Here is a 24,857-nt window from a genome sequence, read left to right on the forward strand (position 1 = left end):
ATGGCTGAAACTCACATCAGTTTGTGAAAGACAAAATTTTATTCCAAAAACTTACCTGACATTATAACAGTACCTGTGAAATAATGGTATCCTGCAGTGAAAGTTAGGACAGGACATAAAACTTGTTTTATCATTTAAATGCCTATGCACATTAGCGATATTACAGGAGAACGAAAAGGTGCATGAAATCTTTTTATGGCTTTCCTCTTCTTTTAAAGCTTTACATTCAACAATAGTGTGTCCTCTTAAAAAATGCCTGAAGAAGTTGAAATCTTTCTTTCTCCCCAAGTTGCATGTGTGCTTTACTTCTACTTACTGGTGTCTGCTCAGTGGATCACCGAAACCAGAATAACACAAAAGAGAGGTTCCACACATGTTGACTCTCAAATTTTAATTATCTCTCATGACAGTGTATTTTCACACGCCTATAAAAATATATTTGACCCCTCTGAACATACGATCGTGCTTCACATGTAGACAGTCCTGTCATGGTTAGTGTGGCTTGGTAGTGACTGGATTACACACCTCATCATTTAAATCAGTGGAAAAAATATACAAAAAATATATTTTTTCATTCTTTCAGAAAGATAGTCTTTCTTCTGAATCGCAAACTGATCAAATGAGTCAGCATTTGTAGCTTTGTGCCACAAAAAAAACACTGACACAAAGAATTTCTGTGAGGTTTTTTTTTTTATCCCGGCATATGTGTATTCAAGAGGACGAAATCTGTGTTTTTCTACATTTGTATTCCAGCAACTACAGGGAAATCCTTTTTACTCCAGCCAGCTGAGGACATCCACGCATATAGTCCATCATCGATGAAGAAACAAGTCATGCAAAAATAAAAAAACACAGGGCACAAGAGGCTCAGAGTTGGAGATGGGCAGTTGTGTGAGGCCGGGTGCGGAGGGCTTAGTAGGGAAGTAGAGACCATCCGGCAGTACATAGAGAATCACTATGGTGACAGCAATCAGGGGGCTCAGGGGAGTGAGGCTGGGTCAGAGAGGAAGGCTTGAGAGGCAGCTGACTGAGGAATCAGCTCTCACTCTGAATGATTCAACTGACAGCTCCCCCCAGGGCTGTGCCGGACCAGCCGTCCCCAGAGACCGCGGCTTTACGGAACAGGGATGCGGCTAGCAGTCCTTTTCTAAGGAAAAAATAAATAAAATAAGTGGAATTGGAGCCAAGACGGCGCAACAGTGCCATAACATAGTAATGCTGTTAATGACACCATCACTTAACTTGCTACAGCGAGCAATTTTCTTTTAAAGAAAAGGAAAATGTGCTAATTTAAAACATGTAAACAATATTACGTGCCGCATCCTTGATGTGAGTGTGAGTCTCTCTACATATATTTCCCTCCCCTGTTGACATAAACATCGGTTAAAAGTAGCAATTTGCTAACACACTGCTTTACACCTTACCATTACCCCTTCTATCATCCATTCATCATCACCCACTCCTCTCCCTTTATCTGACACTTTCTCTGTCTGTTCCTCCCTCTCTCCACTGTGCTGGACAGCATCCACCTAAACAGATGGTTCAGTGTCAATAGGCTGCTATTAACTGGCCGCTCTCCCTGCTCTGATCCAAGACAGCAAAAAGCACATTTAAAGCACTGGGAATAAATGCTGTGCCACACTCATGAAGCTAAGATTTGATTAGCGCAGACGACGATGAGCCCATTTACTTTAAAACCGTCACCCTCATAAGCTACTTTTTTTTCTGTTAGTTTCTCAGAAATAAGCACAAATTGCATGTTTACCACATCAGATGCAGGTGTGGTATTTTTTTTATGTATTGTTGACTGAGTTCAAGGATCTAGTGACTCATATTCTTGGCTCACATCCCCTTAATATTTATTTATTTTGCTTTTCTCTTCCATAGTTCGGATCTCCTGCCATGTCTGTGACTAGCTGCTTCGTCATCTCTGTGCCACACCCTGCTGAGGAAAAGGACAACTGCCTGACCTTGAGGCTTGCATCTGCTCAACCCTCACTTTTTCCATCGCTGGTAGATATTAATAAGAGGTACCCTTAATTTCCACTCCCTTGTGGTTCCTCCTCAGAAGGTGCAGATTTGACTACATTCCATTACTTTATTTTTTAGCCACATGAAAGAAAGCACTAAATGCTTCCTTCTTTCCGGAAAGCCTTGATAGCCCTTTTTCAAATGTAATCTACATCATAATTAGACCCAAACAATATGAGTTTTCGCACTTCCTAGAATATTAGTTAATGCCGGTTGAATGTTCGATCTGACGATGAAGCGAGAGCCAGTCTAAGTATAAATGTTCCTTTACAATCTGCATCTGTGTGTTATAGACACACCCAAAAAGAGGAGAGAAGAGGATAATATGAAAGGAAAGATAGGAGTGGCACGGAGAGGAAGGGATGTGGCGGCGATGGTGTCGCTGCTGCTAGAACAGTCTTCCCACCTTGTGGTAGCACGGAGAACTGTAGCTGCCTCAGTGCATGAGCAATGGGGGATGAGAGAGAGATGGAGTGAGAGAGATAGAGCGAGAGCATAGGAGAGAGCCAGAGGGAGCGATACACAGAGAGAGCGAGAAAGAGAGAGAGAGAGAAAAAAGGGAGGGGAGTTTAAACTAAGTGCAATGTTTTGGGACAGGCTAATCTGTTAGTGAGCAGTGTGAGGATCGGAGCGTATTGTGTGAGCCAGTGTGCGGGGGACAGATAAGGGAGCCAGCCAGCCCGCCAGCCCGACCCACCGACCCACCGACTGCCTGACTGCTTGTTTTAATGTGCTGACTCTGGGGAGATTTTAAAAGACAGCATATTGACTGCTTAGACGTGTGCGGAGACCCTGGGCACAAACGCCACCACTACAGCCACAACGAGCAGAAGTGCATCAGCAGACAGGGGAGAAAGAGACAAAAACTAGAGGACTGAAATATCACAACTCCAGAATCAGAAAATTAAAGAGGATTTTTTTATCCCCCTCTTTTTAAATTGATTTGATTTTTTTCTTTCTTTCTTTTTTTGTGTTCCTGGGACTGACTCCCAACTGTAGAAAAAAAAAGAGGAGGTAGGAGCAAAAACAACAACAACAACAACAACAACAAAAAAACTGAAGAAAATCTGAAAATAAAAGGACAGAACGAAAAAAAAAAAAGCACCGAATCTGAACATGTTCGAAATAAGCCGAACACTCAACGCTGCTTTGTTGAGCAATGAGGTAAAGACATTTGGATTTGCTTATTCCCTCCGCACCTCACCTGTGTGTGTCTGCTGCCAACCATTCTGTCATGTGTGTTATCGTATGTCAGTGTGTGTGTGCGCGAGTCTTTACACTTCTATATGCTCGTAGCTAGAAGACAGAGGGGATGATTGATAACAGCAGCTGTTTATTATATTTCCCAGCACGATGCTTGGTGCAGAAAAGGGGACCGCAACGCTTCTCACCCTCACTCATCCCGCCTTGTAATAATAAATGGCGAGCCAGTGTCTAGACTTTATATCCTCCTATTGTAACAAAACTAAGGTAGCCTTTAAACCCATCAAACATAGGCTTGCTTGTGAAATTGTCCACCTGGGGCTAAAATTGCTTGTGTGCCTTCATGTGCGCCTACGGTATGTCTGTTAGCGCGAGTGCGTATGGCTGTGCGTATGCTCACACGTGCATTTGTGTGAAAGCAAAGGGTTCTGTAATGCCCCTCTGCCTCCCTCTTTCTTCATGTCCCCCACCCCCCACACTCCCTCTTCTGTCCTTTACCATCGTCCTTCCTACCTGCTGTTATCTGCTCTCCTTCCCTTTCTCTCACACCTATTCTCTCTCTCTCTTTTTTATCCCCCCCCCCCCTGTTTCTGTCTCTGTCCTCCCTTCTCCTCCCGTGTCTCTGTATGAGTGTGTGTGTTCTGTGAGCAGCATCTCAAGATGATGGCGAGGTACGGGCAGCTCTCGGGACTAGCAGCCAGTGGCGTGGGCTCCGTCCCTGAGACGCACTCGCCGCTATTTCCCAGGGATCTCCTGTCATCGCCAGCCCAGATGGGCTACAGGTCACCCCTGGTAAGAGGATAGACAGACCAATATTTATCTCCATCCTTTTAATGAATGATGGCATAGGAACAAGAAGTGAATCAGGGAGAAGCGATGGTAGTGGTAGTAGTAAGTGTGTGTGATAATTGTGTGTGTGTGTGTGTTGAGGAAAAGAACAAAAGGGCAGAAAGAGAGCAAATCAATTGTGGAATTCTGCCTGTATCCCCAATGGATAGTATTAGTAAATATTTACATTGTTATGTTTGTTCAATTATGGACGCCTACTCTGTCTTTAGCCTCTGCCAGTCAGACTGTTATCAAGGGAATTTGAGGTGTTTGTGTGTGCGTGCATGTGTGTATGTGTGCATTTGTGAGTGTAATATATTTCCTGTTTGTTGAATTTTGTCAATGTTGTTAGGAATCTAAAATATTCATTTATCTGCTTACTGCCTGACGATGAATTAATTGATGTGTAGTAAATTAAAAAGAGGGCCACAAGCGCAGCTGTTAAAATTCCAGACTTTTTACGACAACCTCGACATTCAACGAATGCATTTGAACACCCTGAGGAGCCCGTGTGTGACTTTAGAAGACCGGTCAAATCAGTTAGATTTCAGTTAACGTCTGAGAAAGCCACGTTAGCAAGCGGAGGCAGAGAGACTGTAAATAGTCGGGATATTTTGCGCCGGAGTCAACATTACTCTGCAATTTACATAGAAACGATTACTTCAGGGGAACGGGAACGAGAGAGAAAAAGGGGCATGAGAAAACCCTGAGCGTTTAGGCAAAAGAGCTGTAAGAAAATCCCTGACTCGCCGCATTAAAGCGACATGAAGCTGTGGGTGTCTAATCTGCTGTGGGCTCTTCATTGGTTCGGCTCCCCTTCAAACTGGCTCAGATCCACACCCCAGAGCCTCCCGGAAGCCATCATAACCCACTGTCATGCTGCTGACTGTATCCAGGGGTTTCCGTCAAGTGTATGCAAATACACGGCGAGGATAAGCATTGAAATGCGTCCGCAAGGAGCTGAGCTTCAAAACTGTTTTTCCACTTTGCCTTTTTGCTTTGAATTCTTACGCCAGTTCAAAGACATCTGTCCAGTGCTTAGTTATTATACACAGCACAAAGCATGTGTTTCCCACTGCCCGTTCAGACTCACAACAGTGTTATCAGCTCTTTGCATAAAGCTGCCAGACCATGAATTTTTTCCTGAAACCAACGGAACTAATTACTTCAGTTTATTACGTGAATGGGATTGACATGTAAACATTTTTTTGACTGTTATCAGCATCTTATTAGATGGAATTTTAAAGAAATAACCAGTCGGTCGCAGGGTGGAGCATGATGAGCAGATGACTAATTGCACATTGCATTAAAATTTACAAACAGCATAAAATTTTTTTTTAATTCAACACATTTTTATTATTAACTGAGTGACAGTCGGGTCCTCATCACAAATAGCTTCATTTCTAGTAAAATGGTTCTTTTTGGGCATTTTGCACATTCGCCATCAGTGTGTTTCTAGCAATGAGCCACATCCCTGTGTGTGTGTCTGTGTGTGAGCGATCAAGCGCCTAGGTAGGCGCATACACTTGTGTATTTGTTTGACAACGTGCGCGTGTATGCCTGCGCATGATTACCCTGGTTAAAAAAGACCATCGTTAAAGTGATTAATGGTGCCTTCATTAAGCACAGCAAGATCATTTGCATACATTAGATGAATGTGCTGGAAGATTCTGGTGGCTTTGGTGTGTAGAGCCTCAAAAGCAGCAACCTCTACCTTGGTGCTTTTTTATTTGTTTTGTCTTTTTAATTGTGCAGCGGCAGCCAAACATTGCTTTACCTTTTAAAAAGAGGCAAATTCATTATTTAGCAAAATTCTTTGTCATTTAATCAATCCAACAGTTTAATATTGTTACAATTTAAAATTAAGACACTGGATTGATCTTCTATTGGTGTAAATTACTACTTTGATAAATGGATAAATATCTTGTTTAGCTTCAGTTTGTTTAGAGCATTCACGTGCGTGTTTGTGCTAAACGTTTCTGCCTGTGTGTGCGCATGTTCACAGTCTTACGTCTCGCGTTTTAAGCTCTAGGACAACGTGTTTAAGAGAGCATCCAAAAAATTAAATTCTGAATCTATTAGAACACACGCAGCAGACAGAGGAGCATAAAATTAATGAAGCTCAAATGCAAATCTTACGCCGGAGTAAGCACACCCACCACATCGGTTTACAGCACTAGAATGACCTGGTTGACCACCTTGGGCAAAGGGGGTAAAATGTAGATAACGTGTAGAAAAACTTAATTGTAAATGATTCAATTTTTCAGTCACTGGAATCTAATTTTCAAAAGCCCACATCTAAAAACCTGCAGTGCACCGTGCTTCAGAGCTGAATGCTGTTAATTTGTAGAAAGCTCCACTGATTACCCACTGCAGGCAGCTGCTGTTCTCTATGTGACACAAGGCTTTGTTTGACAACTCCAATCTTTAATGTTTCAACATTTGAAAAAAAAAAAAAAAAGAAGCTGCCTAAAGCCGTTCATCAACAACGCAGCAACGAAAAGCAAAGAGGGACAAAGAAGAGAAAGGGGGCTACCATAGCTGTTGGCAAACGTGTGTAGCCACGGTATATTAACAGCCAGCAGATAGTTAGAGGTCATCTCTATTTCATAACAATGATTAGCTTCTTCCATCTGCCGCTCACTGCATTTCCCCTCTACTTGATTGCAGTGTTCTCTGTATCCAGGAAATTAGTTCATTTGTGCTCCACAACCCTGCTGTCACTGAGGCACAAACAGGTGCAGCAGACTGAGCGACGCCACAGAGGGAAAACAACGTTCACAGGAAGGGAAACGGAGATGGAGATATGTGCAAAAGCAAGAATCGACCGAAATAATCGCGAAACAAGTACGATGGCAGTTAATTAACATTGAGATCTGACAAAAGCAAATGCTGCTGGTTTATAATATTTTGAACCATTAATTTATCTGCCAAGCAGCTGAGAATGAAAAGTGTAAGGAAAAAGGTGCTAAAGCGAGAAGGCCAGTAATATTCTCTTTATAACTGTAGCACAATAATATGGTTTGAAGCCGTGCTTGTTTTAGCCAAGCTTGTTTAGCTATAGGGGGCTATAAGAGGAGGGGGGTGCTAAAGCACATTATGACGGAAATATGCTAGAGAATTTACACGCAACATCGCAGGAACAGAAACTGTAGAGCTTACACGTATATGTGTGTGCGCGCATGTGTGTGTGTGGGCATCATGTCATGTTTGCACTTGATATGAGCACATGTGGTGTGTCAGTTACGGGGAGCACAGAGAGGGGCAATGCAAGGGGGGCCTGCAGGGTTCAGATTTGTTGTGTGTGTATGCACGTATAGTGACCACCAGTGCTGCAGGGAGGGCCTAGTGATCAGCAGCTGAGCCTGTGTCCCGCTGGGAGCCATCACTGCAGAATGGAGCAGGTGTCTGCAGGCTCATGCACACACACACACACACACACACACACACACACACACACACACACACACACACACACACACACACACACACACACACACGTGTATTTTCTCTTGTTTGCTTTTTTCCTTACTGTATTTTTTTCTCTCTTGGAGTCTTTTTTATTTTGTACAGCATAGCACATTCGAAAGCCTGTTAATGTGTGCAGCATACCGTCATTGACTGTCACCTTTTTTTCATGCTTATCCACTCTGTATACTAAACACAAACAATAGAGTACCCCACCAATAGGCCGCTGCAGTGTCATGTGTCCACGCCCAGCCAAAGGTCACCTGTGACTCCACTTATGTAACGGCAGTAGTAGGGCTCAGATCAGACATCTTCGAAGCGTGTAGTCCTCTAATTCAAATGTAAACAAAAAAGGTCACACCCACCACCAGAAAGTAAAGCAGAACCTGCTGTTATTCCCACACTGACTCACAAGCCTTTTAATACATGGATTAACTTAGTCATAGTCATCACAATTATCACAGTTTACGTTGTAGGGGATTATAATTCCGTAGTGGGCTTGTAAATTGTAGTGAGGATTTTACGTCACGTCTGTGGCCACATTTATGCAGTTCAGCACACTGAATGAAATAATCTCACTTCTTGCTGTTCAGTTTTCTTCCTTAATTCCAAAAAAATATTTAAAAAAATCCCAGGGCTGCCCTTTTGCCTGGCAATATATAACATTTAATTTCAGAAACAAATTTGTTCCCTCTCTTGGACAATGTTTTCACATCCAGCTGCTGTTATTTCATTTGGCTTAAGAGGATAAATACAGAAAGAATAATGCGACAGGCAAGACTGGAGAGAAAGAGCTATTGTGTTCCCGAATGTTGCGAGTTCTTCGTGTTTTGCTGTTTGCAAACAATAAATATGTAAAAATAGAAACTTTCTTCAGATGCTATTCAGAAGTGAAGTCCAAGGCAGAGGCTAAAATGTAATTTTAGGTCAACATATTTCTCCATTTAAAAAGCAGTTTATGCTGTGTGTGTTGAATTATTCAGGGTTAGTGAATTTATTATAAAACTGACAGTCAATGTACTACGGATATGTCAACCTTATAAACCTTGACAAAAGACGCATTAGCCAGTGTAAGACCTTTACTGCGCTGCCTCCATCTCTGATGATAATCTCATCAGATGGTTTAAGCTCAGTCTTCTCCTTTACAATAGACACAAATTTATAATGCAAACAAAATCCCCTTTACAAAAAGAACATTAGATAGTCTCTTTTTTTGCCCATTTTGTAGGTGAGAACTCATTTTAAGATCGGCGATGTGAGGAAATGGGCCTCATTGTTGACAGCCAGACGCCTGTTGATGCTGAGCTGACAAATGGTGCCGATACTTGAGCGATTGTCTGCGTTTGAGATGCTGGCATTTTGATGAACAACACTGTTTTTTACTCTCTCAAAATTGATGGTTTCAAAGCCAACACGTTTTTATCGATTCGTTAATTGCCGGGGATGAGGCAAAGTATCCGTTGTCAGAAATGATGAATGGCTGACTCGTGCAATAACGCAAATGAAGAATGACCGGTGACGTTAAAGCAGCTCACTGGTTTCTAACAGTTGGAGCATATGTTGGCTTGACTTAATGTATAAAAAATGATGGGGGGGGGGTTCCCCCGTTGATTAGCTTGCATAAAATGCAACCAAAATCCAGCTATACTGAAAAAACTCCTACAAATATATTTTGTCTGCGGTAAGGCTAACAACTAACAGCAGCAGCATCTTTATCTGCTAAACCCTCCATTAATTATAAATGTACCCTAATAGCATAGCATATGCAGTGTTTCTTGTATAATCTTAATATGTATGATTATTTGTGAAGTAACTGGGTAGATGTTAGAGAGTTACAAAATAAATGTAATTGCTATCTGGGAAAATTATGCAATTAAATCACAGTTACTAATAAACATACTGGCGGATATAAAGGGTTATATGGGGAATATAAAATCTGGGTTTTTTTGCATGTTATTGCAAAATTTACTTCATTTGGGATATTCGCTGATAACTTGGGTCAGCAGAGCCACCGTGATAAATTTGCATGCCAAATTTCAACAGCAGGATGGCTTACAACAAGTTATCTCTACTACTCAGGAGGCTCCGATCATTTGGCAGTATGAATTTAAATTTTGAGCATAACTTTTGATCGATTCTCTTGTTTGAATTTGCACCACCTCTTGGCTGCCAGTCAGTGCACATTGCTCTATCCTGAAACTCGAATACCAGGGCGGGTTGCCAAGTCGTTGGACAGGAACGGCTTTCGGGACCAGAAATTGAACAATATTTTCCTTCTAAAATTAGAAAGCGACGGTAATATTACTGGACAGACTATTTACCAGTGGCAGAAATGCTGTCAACATCATGGGGATTTATCTAGAACCTGTAGAAATCTTTTGTAATATAATATTTATATCCTTTTGGAAACATACATTTTATATGTTGCTTTCCTTTCAGGACTTTAAAATATTTACCTTAGGTGTTGCTTTTTTAATAATCTGTACCTTATTACATTTGAAAACCAGCTCTCTCAAAACGTTCTTTTAACATCTTTTCTCGCAGAATTACATTTATTTATCCTGACTTAATGTTACAAAGCGAAGATTTACTACAGAATGTGCCTGGTGCCTTTTGTACAAAACGTCTTGGTATTTTCACAGGGGAAAATAATTTCTTGACTGTTTGCTTCTAATGACTTTTTTCTCTTTAATCGGCTAAATGCTCCAACGACGCAAAATAACCGAAACATGTCTCTAAGCATGTAGGCATTTAAACTGAAATCCAGTGGGGTTTTTCTTGTGCATTACCCACTCGCTTTTCTTCAAGCATGAGAAAGGGCGGTTAAGCATGAAGTGACATTTGGAGAGCTGGATTTGTGCGGCGTGGGCATGTTTTGGTGCACAGTGCCGATGGCCAGCTCAACGAAGGACCGTGGATGTGTCTAATTTCTGAAAGGTTATTTCTTATCAAAAGCCACAGTGGTGTAAATTATGCGGATCTGATAGCGTAGGGTTTTTGATGAGGTTTTAAACACCGCAGAGTTTCTAACAAAAAAGGGGACTCGTTTCTGCAGAAAGATGACTGCAGAAACGACAAAAAGTAAATATTGTACATAAAATGCTCGTAGAGTGAGCAGCGGCAATTAAAGAACCTCAAGTGGGAAACACTGCGCGTTCTGTGTTGCTGTAGGGTGTGTGTGTGTGTGTGTGTAAGTGGGGGGAGTTGTGATTAAAGCCTCCACCAGATGGACCACAGCGGTCGCCCTGTGAGCATGGCTGTACCCCGACCAGGATCAAACGCAAAACGGGCTGCCATCCTCACAGCCCCAGAGCCCACCAATAAATCCCCATGATCCACTGACCCACCACACTACGGCTTCATTTTACACATACAGTTTATACTAGAGAGCACAACATCAACAGAAAGAGTGCAGCTCGGCGTCCTAATGATTGCCCCTCATCTTTTACTTCAACTATATGCAAATACGGATCTTTACATTATCTATACATCTACAGCTAGCGGAAACTTTATGATTACTGAGAGAGCTGTTGGCCTGCTGAAGTTGAATGTCACCCCAAGCTGTGGACCACTCTGTTGTCCAAATGGACACTAATCCACCAGAGTCCTGTTGAGAATACACTCTCGGTGCCAGAACACATGCCAGACTCAACAGCAAATGCATAGCTAAGCCTTTCTGGGCACCTACACAAGCCATCTCTCATTTGTGTTCCGTTACAACCTCAAAGACCATTATGACCATCATCTCTTTCATATAAAAGGGAGGGGCGATCACAGTGCTGGCTTAATAGGTTCGGTTTATATGCATTCATGTGTAGATTTGGTGTATTTATATATATTTCCTGATATTTTCACGCATTAGAAAAAAGAAGAAGTAGAAAAACAGCAGGGATTTTGAATTAAAACAACAAACGAGGACTGTAAGAGTGCAGAGTTTACATAGTGGCTGAACAAGCACACACCCTCAGATAGAGACAGCGCTTTCAAACAGCCCCCTGTCACATCTCTGCAGCTTGCAAAGCTCCAGCCATACCAAACAGCTTTGAGTTAAAGTTGAAGAAAGTGGCTGTGACAAATGCAGCACAGCCTTGTTCCGGGATCAGCGTGAAGAATTCATTTCTGATCTAAGGAGTTTCTACGAGGGAGAGTGACACAGGCAGGGGTTAAGCTGACTGCGTATCATGCCCAGTGACACGGAGAGAAGAGGATGTAGGAGGAAAGCACCAACTAGATTAGCTCAATTTCACCAAAGAGGGGAAAAAAAGCCTTTAATGTGATGTACATTTAGTTAACATCCGCCATTCGAGGGATCCTCTTTCTGTCTCAGGTTACCGTGAGTTAACAGATTTGTAAATGGCAGGCCAGTGTGGGATTTACTCATTAGTTTTTCCAAGGAAAAAGATCATTCAAAATGAAAATTTACACGAGCAACATCAGAAACAAGGCATTCAGAGCACAGGGCTGTAACTCGTTTCGATTTGGTTACATTGGAACGCAGGATAAGTGCTTGATTTTTACAGCAGGTTTGAGATTTGTAATATTTGTTCACTTTGTACTCTTGTACATTTATCCCTTTTCTTCCAAAATAATTTAACATCATGTGCCCTTGGTCACTTAAATAAGATGCCATTGTGTTGATTCTGTTTGTCCTGCTTATAGACACGGGTTTTGTGGTAGGACTATGTCCAGCTGCTGTAATCCATTACTAAACTGCCAGAGCACTGTAGCCCAGTGGGGCCTGCTTTTGAGGAGAAAGAAAAGAGGTGATTTGACTGATGATGTAGGCACACCGCGCATCTGTGACTTACCAAGCATCAGCCAAATAGTGTGTACGATTTCTTCATGAAAGTAAACCTTCTCGTCTTAAAAATGAAACCAAGCAACAAAAGTCAGCAGAGTCCAAACTGCCCATTGTTGTCCAGAAACAGACATGTTATCGTGTTAATAGCTGTCTGGCAGCGAGACCCGGCGATGCTGATTTTGTCACTGGAGATAGGCAAGCTGAAGGCTGTGATTCTCATTTGTTGATTGTTACCGGCAGAGGGTGGACACCTGCCAGGAAAGAGGCAGTCATCAGTCTGAGTAGCACAGCAAGATGCTTCTACTGCCAGAACTTCAATAGAGCAACTAAATCTATTCTTCAAGGGCAAATCAAAAAGATCCTAAGTGAACCACGGCACACCGAGGAGGGTGCGCTGAGCTATTAAATGTATTAGGCTGTTTTACTGCGTCGACTGCTGTGAATTATGGGATGTTTTTAAACCGAAATTAACAAGGCCTGATAAGTATTTTATTATTCTCCACGGGTCTGTTAAAATACCGTTTTGTCCTCAATTACTGTGTTTTGCCATACTGCGATAATTCAGGTTCGTACTGTTTTCTGTCGGAAGACGAGTTTTTCCTTCCAAACACAAGTTTTCCTTCTCTTGTTAATTATCAAGGTATTTTCTTCCAGCACTTTGAGGTAACACCTCAACTGGCAGCTTCACTTCTCTCCCTTTAAATAGAAGCCTTATTATGCAGAGTGAAACATAGGACAGGTGTTGAAACACTGCGTGTGACAGTTAACAAGACTCAAACCGAGAGCACCCACAATTATCACTGTCTGCACACTGCATACTCAAACCGAACCTGCTATACGGCGTACGCTATTCTTCACCTGCTCTTTCGCACTTGTTACCAGAACGCTAGGTGTTGGCTGCTTCCAGAGTATAATGTGTAAGCACAGCTTTAGTATGTGTAATTGTGCAAACCTCTCCCATTGCGCGTACACAAACAGATCCTTCTGGGTGTGGCAGAGATGTAGCGTCTTGAGTTTGTGCAGGAAAATCAGAATGAGTAAAAGAGTAAGTGGAACTACGCAGTCTGCAGTTAATCCATTAAGGTCTGTGACTAGGAGGGGTTTAGGGAGGAGAAGCTGGGCTGAAGAGAGGGCAGGAAGAGTTCATGACAATTAGCCAGCTCTCTGCTTTCAGAATTAGCAGGTTGGAAGCACAGGATGAAAATACTTCTGAGGTGCAGGCCTTACATCTCCAGCTGTACAACAGAGACTGTGTGAGAGTGTGACACGCTCCATGAATAAAATTTTTGTGTATGCCTAGAATCAGCTGTCCTTTTTGTGTGTGTTTATGGATAAGAGCCAGAGCCAATAAGCGAGATGGGGCTTCACATTGCTGACAGTGTGGCTGGCCCTGCTGGGTTATAGCCACAAAAGCTTTTTAACTTTCAAAATGTTGCAAAAGGAAAGAAATATCATTTATCTGCTTAAAAACGATTTAGCGATCAGTCATCATCTAAAAGGCCAAATAATGCATCCAATCAAAACTAGGCACTTTTTGTGCAAAGTATGACAAAATGAAAATGCAATTAAGAAGAGTAGCCCGTTTAGTTATTAGCATTAATTGCTTTTTTAAATTTATCCAGTGCTGCATTGCAGTTTATGTGCGCTAGACATAAACTGTACATAAAGACAGGCCAGATCCACGAGATAATGAGCTGTACTGTAATATACAATCTGGAGAGTATCTCAACATGAATGCCCTTGATAGAGTATCTTAACCACTCCCCCCATCTGTCCACGCACAATATTATAATGCTCAGTGTATGTCCTTAAGTATGGCAGCAACATGGCTCCGTCTTTGATATGCGTCTGTGTACAGAACCTGCACGCACTCCATAACACCGCGCACGGGAAAGAACAGATTGTGTTTATAGCTGGTAGTCACTTTCATTGCCTTTTAAAATCATTGTCCTGTAGCGCAATCTAGCAAAATGACACACAAAGCAAGACAACTGCGAGGGACTATTTTCACTTTCAAATCATATTCTCATTTAGAGAAAAGGTTATTTGGTTTATATTACAGTGGAGAGAAAAACAACCTCCAAACACTGTCTATTATGAAATAAGAAAATTATCACCCACTTTATTTTACTGCTTCTACACACTGGCAGTTAAAAGTTGACAAAACACATAGACAAAATTAAAAAAAAAAAAAATAGGCGTGATTTGTATGCAAGTCACTGCCATAGATTTGACTTTCTACTCCTTACAGTAGGGAATTAAAATGCAACAATAAAAACACAGTTTGGTCAAGAATATTAAAGGCTGTTGGGTGGAGAATGTCTTTTCCTGGGTCCTACCCAAAGCCTTTATTAAACTCAAAGGTCAGCGCAGGAGGATAAAAGATGGATAGAAGACGGAGGGTTTGTTGCCTGTACTATTCAGCTGCAAATTTTGCTTCTCTCTGCTCTGTGGCAGAAAAGATAAAAAGCACATCACAAAGGAAGAGAGACAGATGCACTTCTATTTTAATCCATTTTCATTGTGCTTCATTCTACATTACTCTGCCTCTCTTATGTTATGTACCGTGTGATCAGTACAAATCTCCAGACTGCAAGTGCCAGCATATTTTTTTATTCTATCTGAAACAATAGCGAGCTTGTTCAGCCCATCTTTCCCCCTTGTGCACGTGCATGTCTACTGCTCCGACCTAATGGAAGGCGTAGTAAGGTTTCTCATTAGTATGTCAGCCACATGGCTTGGTTAGCTAGCTAGTTGTAGCTAAACAGACAGGTGGACGTTAGGGAAGAAGCAGAGAAACTGGGAAGCTTTAGTTCAGTCCTAACACATTTTTTCCCCCTGTTTTTTTAACAGTGTTTTTTTTTTCCCACTGTGTTCATTTGGGAGCTAATTTGTCAACCTACTTGAGTGTATGGTTGAAAATCCCAATTTAAAATTGTATAAATACACATAGTGTTATTTCAGGTCTCAAGGTAGTTATTGTGTGTATAGTGCGTCCCCTGTGTTTTTACAGTAGATTATATATGTAGAATATGGCCCTTTCATGTGTTGCAGAGGTTGTAATTTAGTTTCAGACACAAAAAACTCACACTCAAGTGATTTTCAGTAGATGGTTAGCTTTAAGACCTGAAAATAATAACCCGTGCTGTTATTCTCAAATGCTTTGACATGTCAAAAAGTAGTGCCAGGTGGTCCAGTGGGACTGTAGGTCCCTTGTTGATTAAACAACTGCTTACCACTATTTTTCGAATAAACGTTGTATTTAATCAGTGGCTAGAGACTTGTAACTAACCATTACCATTTTTTAATACTAAACACAATCAATAAAAGCAATTTGCTTTCAAACTTTTCAGATTACATATGTATATTATACTGGAGTCTTGTATCAGGATATATTTTGAGCTGCAAGATGAGGAGATACCTCTCTTAGCTTAATGGATGTCCACTAGTTCCATTAGGTTTGCTGGGCCTCGCATAGCTGAAGGCTAGTTGAAACAAAACAGCAGGAGATTAAGAGTTGACAGCCTCTTATTGCTGCATAGAACACGAGGAAAAACAATATGATAATGTGCTGCGAAACTGATGATGTTTTGATCTCTTGGCAACCCGAGGATATAGCCACTGCGATATCAAATGAGGCTTTATGTTCATCTACAGCATAAGGTGTTTGAATGTGTTATAGAGCGGGAGCCAGAATATGTGTGCATGCGAATATATTATGTGTGCTAATAGGTATAGTAGGGTGTCAAGCAACATGTTTTTCCGTATTTGCATTCTGATTGTACGCATTTGTGTGTATGTGTGTGTTTGTATGTAGCCTGGTTTGAAGCTTCAGCCAAGAATTTCTGCCTGCAAGGTAACTGTGTTAAAGGGAAGCAAGAGCTCCCTCTTCTTGTCTGCCCGAGTTAGAGGCCAGGTGGACAAAATCAACCTGAGGCAGGTTTGGGGCTTGACAAAGACAGTTTAAGCTAGCTGCCCCCACCCATTAATATTCATTATTACTAAACTGTAATGAATATTACCATAATTGTCAAAGTAATTGGCAGTATCAGTAATTATGAATTTGATATGATAGCAGCATTTTGATTAAATATGCTCGCTCTTCAACACAGTAAACCAGGGATGTGTGCCCTGCTGCTTAATGGTTAGATTGTAGTTTGATTGTAGTTTGTAGGGGTTTTTTTTCTAAGAAGAGTAATTTGGAAGTTTTTTTGTTTTTTGGGGGTGGGGGGGTTGATGAGGCTGCAGTAAAATAACTGTAGAAGAACGGCTTCTGAGGAGGAGGGGGAGAGGTGTACACATGGCTTGACGACTGCGGCAATCATGCAAATAACCTTGCAGGCGCGCTCGTACTAACACACTCCGTGCACGTGTTAGAGAGCGTGCAACTCGCGCATAATTATCAACAGTGAAGTAGTGCATATATGCGAACACGAAACCTCCTTAAAAAAGCTTCCCTGGCACCTGTCTTCCCGCGCGATGCTTCAATGCCATCCCGCGTCGTGGACCACAAGAGCCTGCCTCCCAGGCTCTCATCCGCGAGCGCACCGCCCCGTCCTCACCTCCGCAGCCAATGGGAGAAGACGCGCGAGATGACTGGACAATCCGTAAATGGCTTTTGGGGGAAAGGTAGACGGTGTTTGCTCGCCGCGAATCTTTTGCTTTCCTTCCTCTTGACGCGGTGTTTGTTTTAAGGGGAGTGCCTTTTTGTGTTTTTGCGCTGGCCGAGGGCTTCCGGGGGCTTCCACACACACAGGCGCGCGCGCGGTTTTGCTTCTGTTTTGTTTTGGGGATTCCTTTTTTTCCTGTAGACTCACTACACCACGACCCCGGTTCATTTATCCCCTTTAAAAAACAAGCCGCTGCTCCTCTGTCCGACTCTCCTCCCTGACTTCGCCGGCTTTTATAGTACCGAGAACACCGACACCGACAGCCCGTCACAAGAATGGTCATGGTGAGTAGATGTCGTAGTACTCGCTTGTGTCTTTATTGTGCCACATGAGCTTTATTTCACTGTGACCATGTAGCCTATCGCAGCGGTAAGATAAATAAATAAATAATAACAATAACAATAATAAAATGTTGGGACAACATTTCTTTGAGCTTCTTACTTTAAAAAAATTAACAAAATTACAACAGTTACCCCGTTTAAAGACGTTTTTTCTCTTGCATTTCTTTGGGATGCACCTGCTTGGACAGGTGTGTGCAGACTTCCCGCGAGTTCGTGTTCGTGGTTTCGTTCTGTTATATTTGAAGCCGTCGTAGGTTTAAAGGGTCTAAATCGGCATTAAAGTAATCGAACATTATTTAAAACGTAAACTTTACTTTTGCGTGTGCGTAAGTGTCTGCGTGTGAAGTAGGGAGGCAGGGAGTGAGGGAGACAGCGATGGCCTGTATGCACACACAGTCGTATAAATGTACGGGGGATTTTAACATGCAACCCAGTAATAGCTAATTTATATACACAGTGCTGCGCAGGCATCCTATTACCATAGCGCCCGAGGCTGTAAGCGCTCTGCTCCGCGCTGCTCACTCAAGCACAGACAGACCTCAGCAGCGATTGATTGCTTTGCTGGGATTCAGAGAGCCTTTTCTCTGCCAAACCGGGCTGCGGCTGGCGTGTGCCGAGGAGGGCTCGGAGCCAGCCAGAGAGCGAAGGTGTTAACACTGATGGAGGGGAGGGGAGGCCGAGGGCTGACGGGCAAGCCGAGAAGCCAATCAGAGACTCTAAAAGAAAGTCGGGGGAGTGAGTGGGCGTGGGCGGGCTCTGACCTTCCAGCTGAGCAGGCGAATGGGCAGGTGGTTGTGGGAAGGAGGGGAGGGTTGGTGGGGAGAGGGGGTGGGGGCAAGGAGGGAGGGTGGTAGGAGGGAGAGCCTTACTGCAGCCCAGCACTCACATCCATTCTGCTCTCAGCATCTGTGGAAGAAGGCGATGTTTGCTCCGTACACCTCCAGCACGCTGCTCTCTGCTCGCTGCTAAGACTCAGAATCAGGCAGAGAGGAAGAGTGCAGAGGAGAGGAAAAATAAGGAGACTGTGTCAGAGGAGAATAAGAGTTTTAAAAAGAGTAGGGGATTTTTCTTTTCTGAGGCGTTGCTGTAGCTGTTGTGTGAGGAGAGAGAGAACGTGAGACAACGGCCAGCATCTCCCAAATGGAGTGGAATGGGTTTAAGATGGTAAGGAAGGCTACGGGCAGCCTGCCACTATACTTGAATGTGCGATGATAACTGCTGGTTAATTTTGAGCATCCTATAGTGAGCTGAGTAGCTTGTAGTTGTAGATATACTGTCCACCCACAGTCAGTCAGAATTATTCTTCTTGCTCAGCGAGCACTGCGATACTGTTGAACTATTGTTGTGCAGAATGTTAAGTTCCTTCTTACGGGGACGAGGGCTACAGCGGGGGGTTACACTGTAGGTTCGTGGGCAGAATGAAAAAATGAGGGAGGCAGATGGAGGGACGGAGACGGATATCGGGCTAATGAGAAACGTGCGGAGGAAGGAAAAGAAGTAAGGAAATAGGGAAGGAAGGGTTAAAAGAGGGGAACAGCACCCATTTTATGTTGAAGTCAGGGCTGTGTAGGTGTCCCCTGTTTTTCCAGCCTTTGCACCACTCTGAAATATTTACCTGTGTATAGTGCTGCAGAGGTGGATCGCACATGGTTGAGGGTTAAATGTCTTTTTACATGGTAAGGAAACTGGACTTTTTTGTGGATTTGCCATTCATTTATGCAAAGTACTGCATGTAAGTTAAATGAGTAGCCATGTTATCTGTCACGCCGCTTGTATAGACAGTCCGAGGGTGTGCTGTCCATGTATTGTGCCAGAGCTGAAGAAAAGATGGGAGTAGGTGTGTGAGTTACGCGCATGACTGGATTACAATAGATTATAATGTCGTGCATTCTTTCCCTCATTCTCAAGTTTTATGCCCCTTACGGCTATGTGTAAGTGCGTGCGCGAGCTCACTTGTCAGCACAGGAGTGATGATTACAAGCTGTTAAAGTATTCTGCTTTGCCTGCTCTCGCTGAATTTCACTTTAACATTGCATCCATTTACCCATTCATCCATCACATTCAAGCGACAGAGTGAGAGGTAGACTAATAAAACTAGCAGCCATTTTATTCCCAGTTGTTTTTTTACCTGTCAGAAACAGAAAGACAAAGTTGAGCCTCGTTGCCGATTCATCAATGCTATGACCGCAGAGTCATTATTATTAGTTAGCATCTATCTTTTTTCATAATGGTTCACTTGCCATCATCAAAGTGGACTGACTCACTTGGGCATTTCCACTAGGAACAACAGAAGCATTTGTCAGCAAGTACATTTTTTATTTGCGTTCACCGGCTAGTTTTCCTTCGGAATGTAATCAAAATGCTAATTGAAAGGAAGGCGACTCTTCCTTGGGTGCCGCAGCTACAGGCACTAGCTGGCATGCTGGCAGCCGTAGTGTAGCATGGGTGTAGAGGCCTGTATCACAGATAGAGTGGTGACGTAAGAAGACAAACGTAGGGGTGTGAGAGAAAGCGTGTGCAGCATTAAATTTGTAGATACAGACACAACTTAGTTTGGAAGAGGTGGACGCACAATGTGAATGACAAGGACCAGTGAGAGAGCGGGTGACAAAGTGGAATATTCATTAGTATTGGAGGTATTAGATGAGTGTGCATCCATGAAGCCTCCTGATGCGAACCAGTGGGGGACCTGCTCTAGAGACAGGCCATCATTTTACAAAAATACACACAGATACACACAAATGCGCAGTGGCTCTATTACCCCGAGGCAGAACACCACAAGCTCGAAGGTTACACATCAATGCTAATAGGGCGGGGTGTATGAGGAATTTATTAGCTACAGTGCACTGACCATGTGCTCGGGATTTAAATGTAACTGAAGATCAAAGACCTGAGACACGAACAGATGGGTGTACGAGTATGTAGCATGTAAGGTTTTTGAAGGAACAATAAAAGTGATTTGCAGACACAGAGGAAAAATATGTGGATGATAAGTTCACAAATACAGAACTAGAGCTACACAGACAATAAAGAAACACTGCTTCATCAGTTCAGTGACAGGTTAGCATGCGCTTCTGCACGACTGGTTCTGTGTGTTTGTGTTTGATTGCGTGTGTGCATCAGAGGGCCGACTGACACGTGTACAGATGGAGAGTGACATTGTTAAGTAGAGCCTCATTAGAGACCAAGCAAATACATAAAGCGAGAGGGGTGAAGTGGTTCGGACAGAGGAACAGCTGCCTCTTAATCTTCTTTCCAGTTGTCTTTACACAAACATCCGCTCTGACGGATTTAATGTGAATGTTTGCGTTGCATTATTTACTGTTGACCAGACCTTTAACTGTTCCTGGTGTTATCATGATCATAGCGGGGTTTAAACTTAGTCTTACACTATTACCAGATCCACAGATATTTTGCCTTTGTAACTATATTTAATTACAGATATTAATAATATTGATAGCAAAAAAAAATAAACTTCTTCTTCTTTTTATTTTCAAACTTATATGTTTTCATATTTCAACTCGGTGAAATAATTTGCTTCTATACTGAAAGTTGCCTCTTATTACAAAGCTGACAAACTGAGGCAGAACACTCGGACCTCTGATGTTTGTCACAGAATAACAAAATCCCCCAAAAACAGCCTCCTTTGACTTCCTTTAAACTCCTCTCCTGGGTCAGTGCTGATTTGCTGTTTGCTTTTAAGAGGATTTATCAAAACTAGCAGCTTGTAATTTATACTGAAGATAAAAAATAGACTTTTAGGTTTAAGTGAAAAATTTGTATTGTCCCTGGTTATGCATTGCTTGTCAGCACTAATTTCTCACCAAGTTTTATAAAGTTTACTTTAGACAAGGACAAATGCAAAATAAGCAGAAGGCCTATGGCGGTCTTCTGTTTGTCGTGTTAAGAGAGCACAGTTATGGCTGTGCTGCTGTTACTGTTGTTGATTCAGTTTTTACAGGCAGAGGTTTTTCACATCCACAGTAATTAGATGAAATGTCAAATGGTCACATTGTGTGCGTTGCGTGGTGTTGTTTATATACAGTATGTAGGTGTTACTGTGTCTCATACTGTGTGTGCCGCCTCTCTAGCTGTAGGTGTAAATGACCAGACCCATTCAGGCACATTAAAAAGGATTTATCAAAGCTGAGACACGTAGAGAGAAGTCAGCAAGGATAATGGCAACTTTAGTGCAGCGAGTCCAATAAAAACATCCTATAGAGAGTTTTCTCAGGAGACTTTTAGATAGATGTGATAGTGATGTGTGAACCAGAGAAAAGGAGTTTAACTATGTATGCATCTGTGCAGATTCTGCAGGAATTAATATTCCTGATTAAAATCTGATAGTTAAATATTTTAAGAAGGTGATGACCAAACAGGTCGTACACCTGAAAAGATACAATTACCCTCCCCTACACAAACACAAAAAAATGAAATCAGAATTACCCCAGACAAAATATTTATTATCCCTTGAGACTAACACATCCCATTTATGTATAAATATGTAGCTGGCTGACATTTCAAAAGTAAAGATTTGATTTGCATGTGACATAACAGTACTAAGATGCCAGGATATTTGGGTTTGCGCTTACTTTGAGCCAAGAGCTTGTGCCACTGCTGCAGCGTATTTTGTGTGACGACATTATGCAATCTATCAGCTTTTTGGTGGTACATCGAAAAATATTTTGTTGTCTTTAAATGTCTTTTCCACTTTTCTTTAAACAAAAGCTGGATGGAAGCAGTTAATGAGCCAAAAGCCTGTTTGAATAAGAAGCTGCTGTAACAATCTCTGTCCCAATTAGCACGCTTTGGTTTTTAAATATTCCTTTTGTGCGAAGCCTAAACACACATGAAGACTCACAAAACGGTCACGTTGAAAATTTAATAGGCTTCCACAGTGATTTCCTTCATTTATTTAAAATGTTTTTTTTCCCTCTCCTTTTTAAAAAAGCTAGAAATTTGAGAGGCATGGTGAGGCATTCTGCTGTGAGGGGAACAGCATTCACAAATACTAGACCTAATTCCTTTGGCAGCAGCTCAAACTGCTACAGACAGACACATAATCAGCTGGGGAGTGTTAGCGCTTCAGCCCACTAGCAAACACAGGACCGAGCCCTTGTTGTGCATCGCTGCTTTTCAGAATAAATATCCCGATGGAAAATACAATGGGAGGAAAGAGGTATTCATGTGTATATGGCTCTTTGTTCAGTCAAAAATACAGAAAGAGAGAGGAACACTGGCTTTCCTAGCTACTTTACTGCTCGTTCTACTCGATCCACTCTCTCCCTCATCTTCTCTATGTCCCTCGCCCCTCCTTCTCTTTCTCTCATCCTCCACTGTACCCTGTGTGTTTTGGTATTCATACAGATGTTTGGATTTGACTGGCAGTTTCTCCTGAGACTGTGCACAAGCGGCTGACTCGTCTCATCTGCATTTTGCATCCCAGGAAAAAAGGGAACAGAAAGCAGTGGAAAGCGTCAGCAGGCAGACGGGCTGTGTGAATGTGTAAGAGTGAGAGCGTGTGTGTGTACACGTTGCATGTTTTTTTTCCTATTTTTTGGCTTTGGCAGCTTAACTGGCCCCAGTGCTGTAGCCGTGTGATGTTTAATGGACGTTTCAAGGTCATGCTTTCGACAGGCCTCACCGCCTCTGACATATTAAACATTTATATATTTCTGTAGCCAGATGAATTATAGATTGAACATGCAACTGAACATGCTACAAAATGGCACCATTGTTGCTGGTAATAGACACATTAAGGCCTACAAAAACAGAATCCCACACAGCGTCATTTAGAGTTATCTTCAGTAGCAATGCGAACACAAGGAGGAAAAAGACCAGTGTTGCCATATGGAATAAACCAAGACACCAGGAAATCTCATAAACTCATAAAGCTAGGGGCCACTGTGTATGCTAAAACTAACACACGAAACTACAGCATCTTCTCATATATATATATATATATATATATATATATATATATATATATATATATATATATATATATGTATACATACAATAAACACAGGAAGAAGAGGTTGATAAAAAGGCTATTTTCCCCGAGATCAACCATACTTACCCAGCATAGGTTCAGCAGTGCGAGCTAACTACGCAGATCTGGGATGGCATCTCTGATAATAGATTTGTTTGTCCCGAAAGGAATACGGACGATTACAGTAAACGCATTTTCCCTTAACAATTGAGAGGAATGTCATCCCTCCTAAACAGTACACCTTGATGGAAATGAAGAATATGGTACATCAGATCCTTATCGTAACCAACAAACGTCAGGATTAGTCATGATCAGCACCTGTCAAGTCGACACTGGAGGTACAGAGAGAGAAAAGAAAAGGGGAGAGAAAATTGGAACGGTAGGAAGGTAGATTTGTGCTATCTTGTAGATGCACGGCTCTCCGGCACATTCTGTCAGACTAAAAAGCGCTGCTGCTGAATTTTCCGTGGCAATCAGCCACCTCCCTCTATACATTGTCTCCTAAGCATACGCCACAGTATATGAACAGAGATAGTCTCCTGTAGACATTTTCAATTACTCTGCACTACGTAGCAGTAGGGGGGATTAATCTGTTCGTTTGAATGCACGCCACACTTAATGGTTTAGCTGGTGTGCCGCGGGCCTCGTCTGTTAGCTGTGCTGGTATACATGTAGGCTTGTGTGTCTCGCTCTCCTATCTTCGTGCTGCAGTAGAAGCCATTTATGATTGCACCACTCTCACATCGAGTTAAACTGAGATTAGACTTTCACAGATGACAAGTCAAACTCCAGACTGATTGTGTAGCTACTAGTATGGGGAAACTTTATAGTTTTAGAAAAGTGACTGAAATATTAAGGTGTCAGACTCGAGGCATATTCAAAAGACGGCTATTTTTTTAGGTTTATATGGTAGTTAATGTAACAAAAGCTTTAAATGATGCCAAGATTCTATCTGTACCAAAGACTCAAAAGAGCAAAGTACATATGCGTGAAATAGGCATGAAATAGTTTGCTATTTCAATATCGCTTAGCATAGGACGACGATTACCGAGCAGCCGCCACTGGATTGCTGTAAAGTTTCAGCTTGTCACTCTATCAGTGAAGCTGTAACCTCCTCTGCCTCTACACGTAGCTTTGAGTTATTCTTTGCCTTCATCAAAATGTTTACTCATTAAGACAGATGACGGACGGCTGTCCTTTTCCCTTGCAGCTATTTGATTATATGAGCTCCGGTTCAGAGTCGAATCAATAACCAGATTAGTTCAGAGCACGCATATACACACCAGCATACACTCACATAGTACCCAGGGCTGTGGAATGAATTCTCCAGTACAACGGTCATTCGGTGTCTATGTGATTTAGCTCTATGCCTTTGCTGCAAGGCAGACGCACGCGCACGTACGTGCACACATACGCACACAGGCAGGCCGTGTCTGAGATGCCGCTGATGGGGGAAACAGTGATTAGATTAGGACGAGCACTGCCTCTGCTTAGCAGCCAGGCAAGTGTTCCTGTCTCTCCCT

General features: G+C 42.3%; 1 protein-coding gene across 10 annotated transcripts in view; it reads left to right on the plus strand.

The window, feature by feature from the left end:
- Positions 1-2,565: 2,565 nt before the first annotated feature.
- Positions 2,566-24,857, plus strand: part of elavl4 (ELAV like neuron-specific RNA binding protein 4) — a 71,628-nt gene continuing 49,336 nt past the window's right edge. For 4 of the 10 annotated variants that reach the window (XM_085398446.1, XM_085398448.1, XM_085398445.1 and 1 more), the window contains exon 1: positions 3,895-4,026. In XM_085398446.1, coding sequence (XP_085254572.1) covers positions 3,895-4,026 — 132 coding nt within the window. Of the gene's footprint in view, positions 3,196-3,894; positions 4,027-16,985; positions 17,286-18,248; positions 18,507-24,857 lie in introns of those variants that run through there. The other 6 variants (XM_085398449.1, XM_085398453.1, XM_085398450.1 and 3 more) reach the window with 4 other exon arrangements.

The sequence above is a fragment of the Rhamphochromis longiceps genome, linkage group LG23 (assembly GCF_057381845.1).
Source record: "Rhamphochromis longiceps isolate RC_006_pf linkage group LG23, R_longiceps_female_GT1.1, whole genome shotgun sequence".
Classification (NCBI taxonomy): Eukaryota; Metazoa; Chordata; class Actinopteri; order Cichliformes; family Cichlidae; genus Rhamphochromis; species Rhamphochromis longiceps.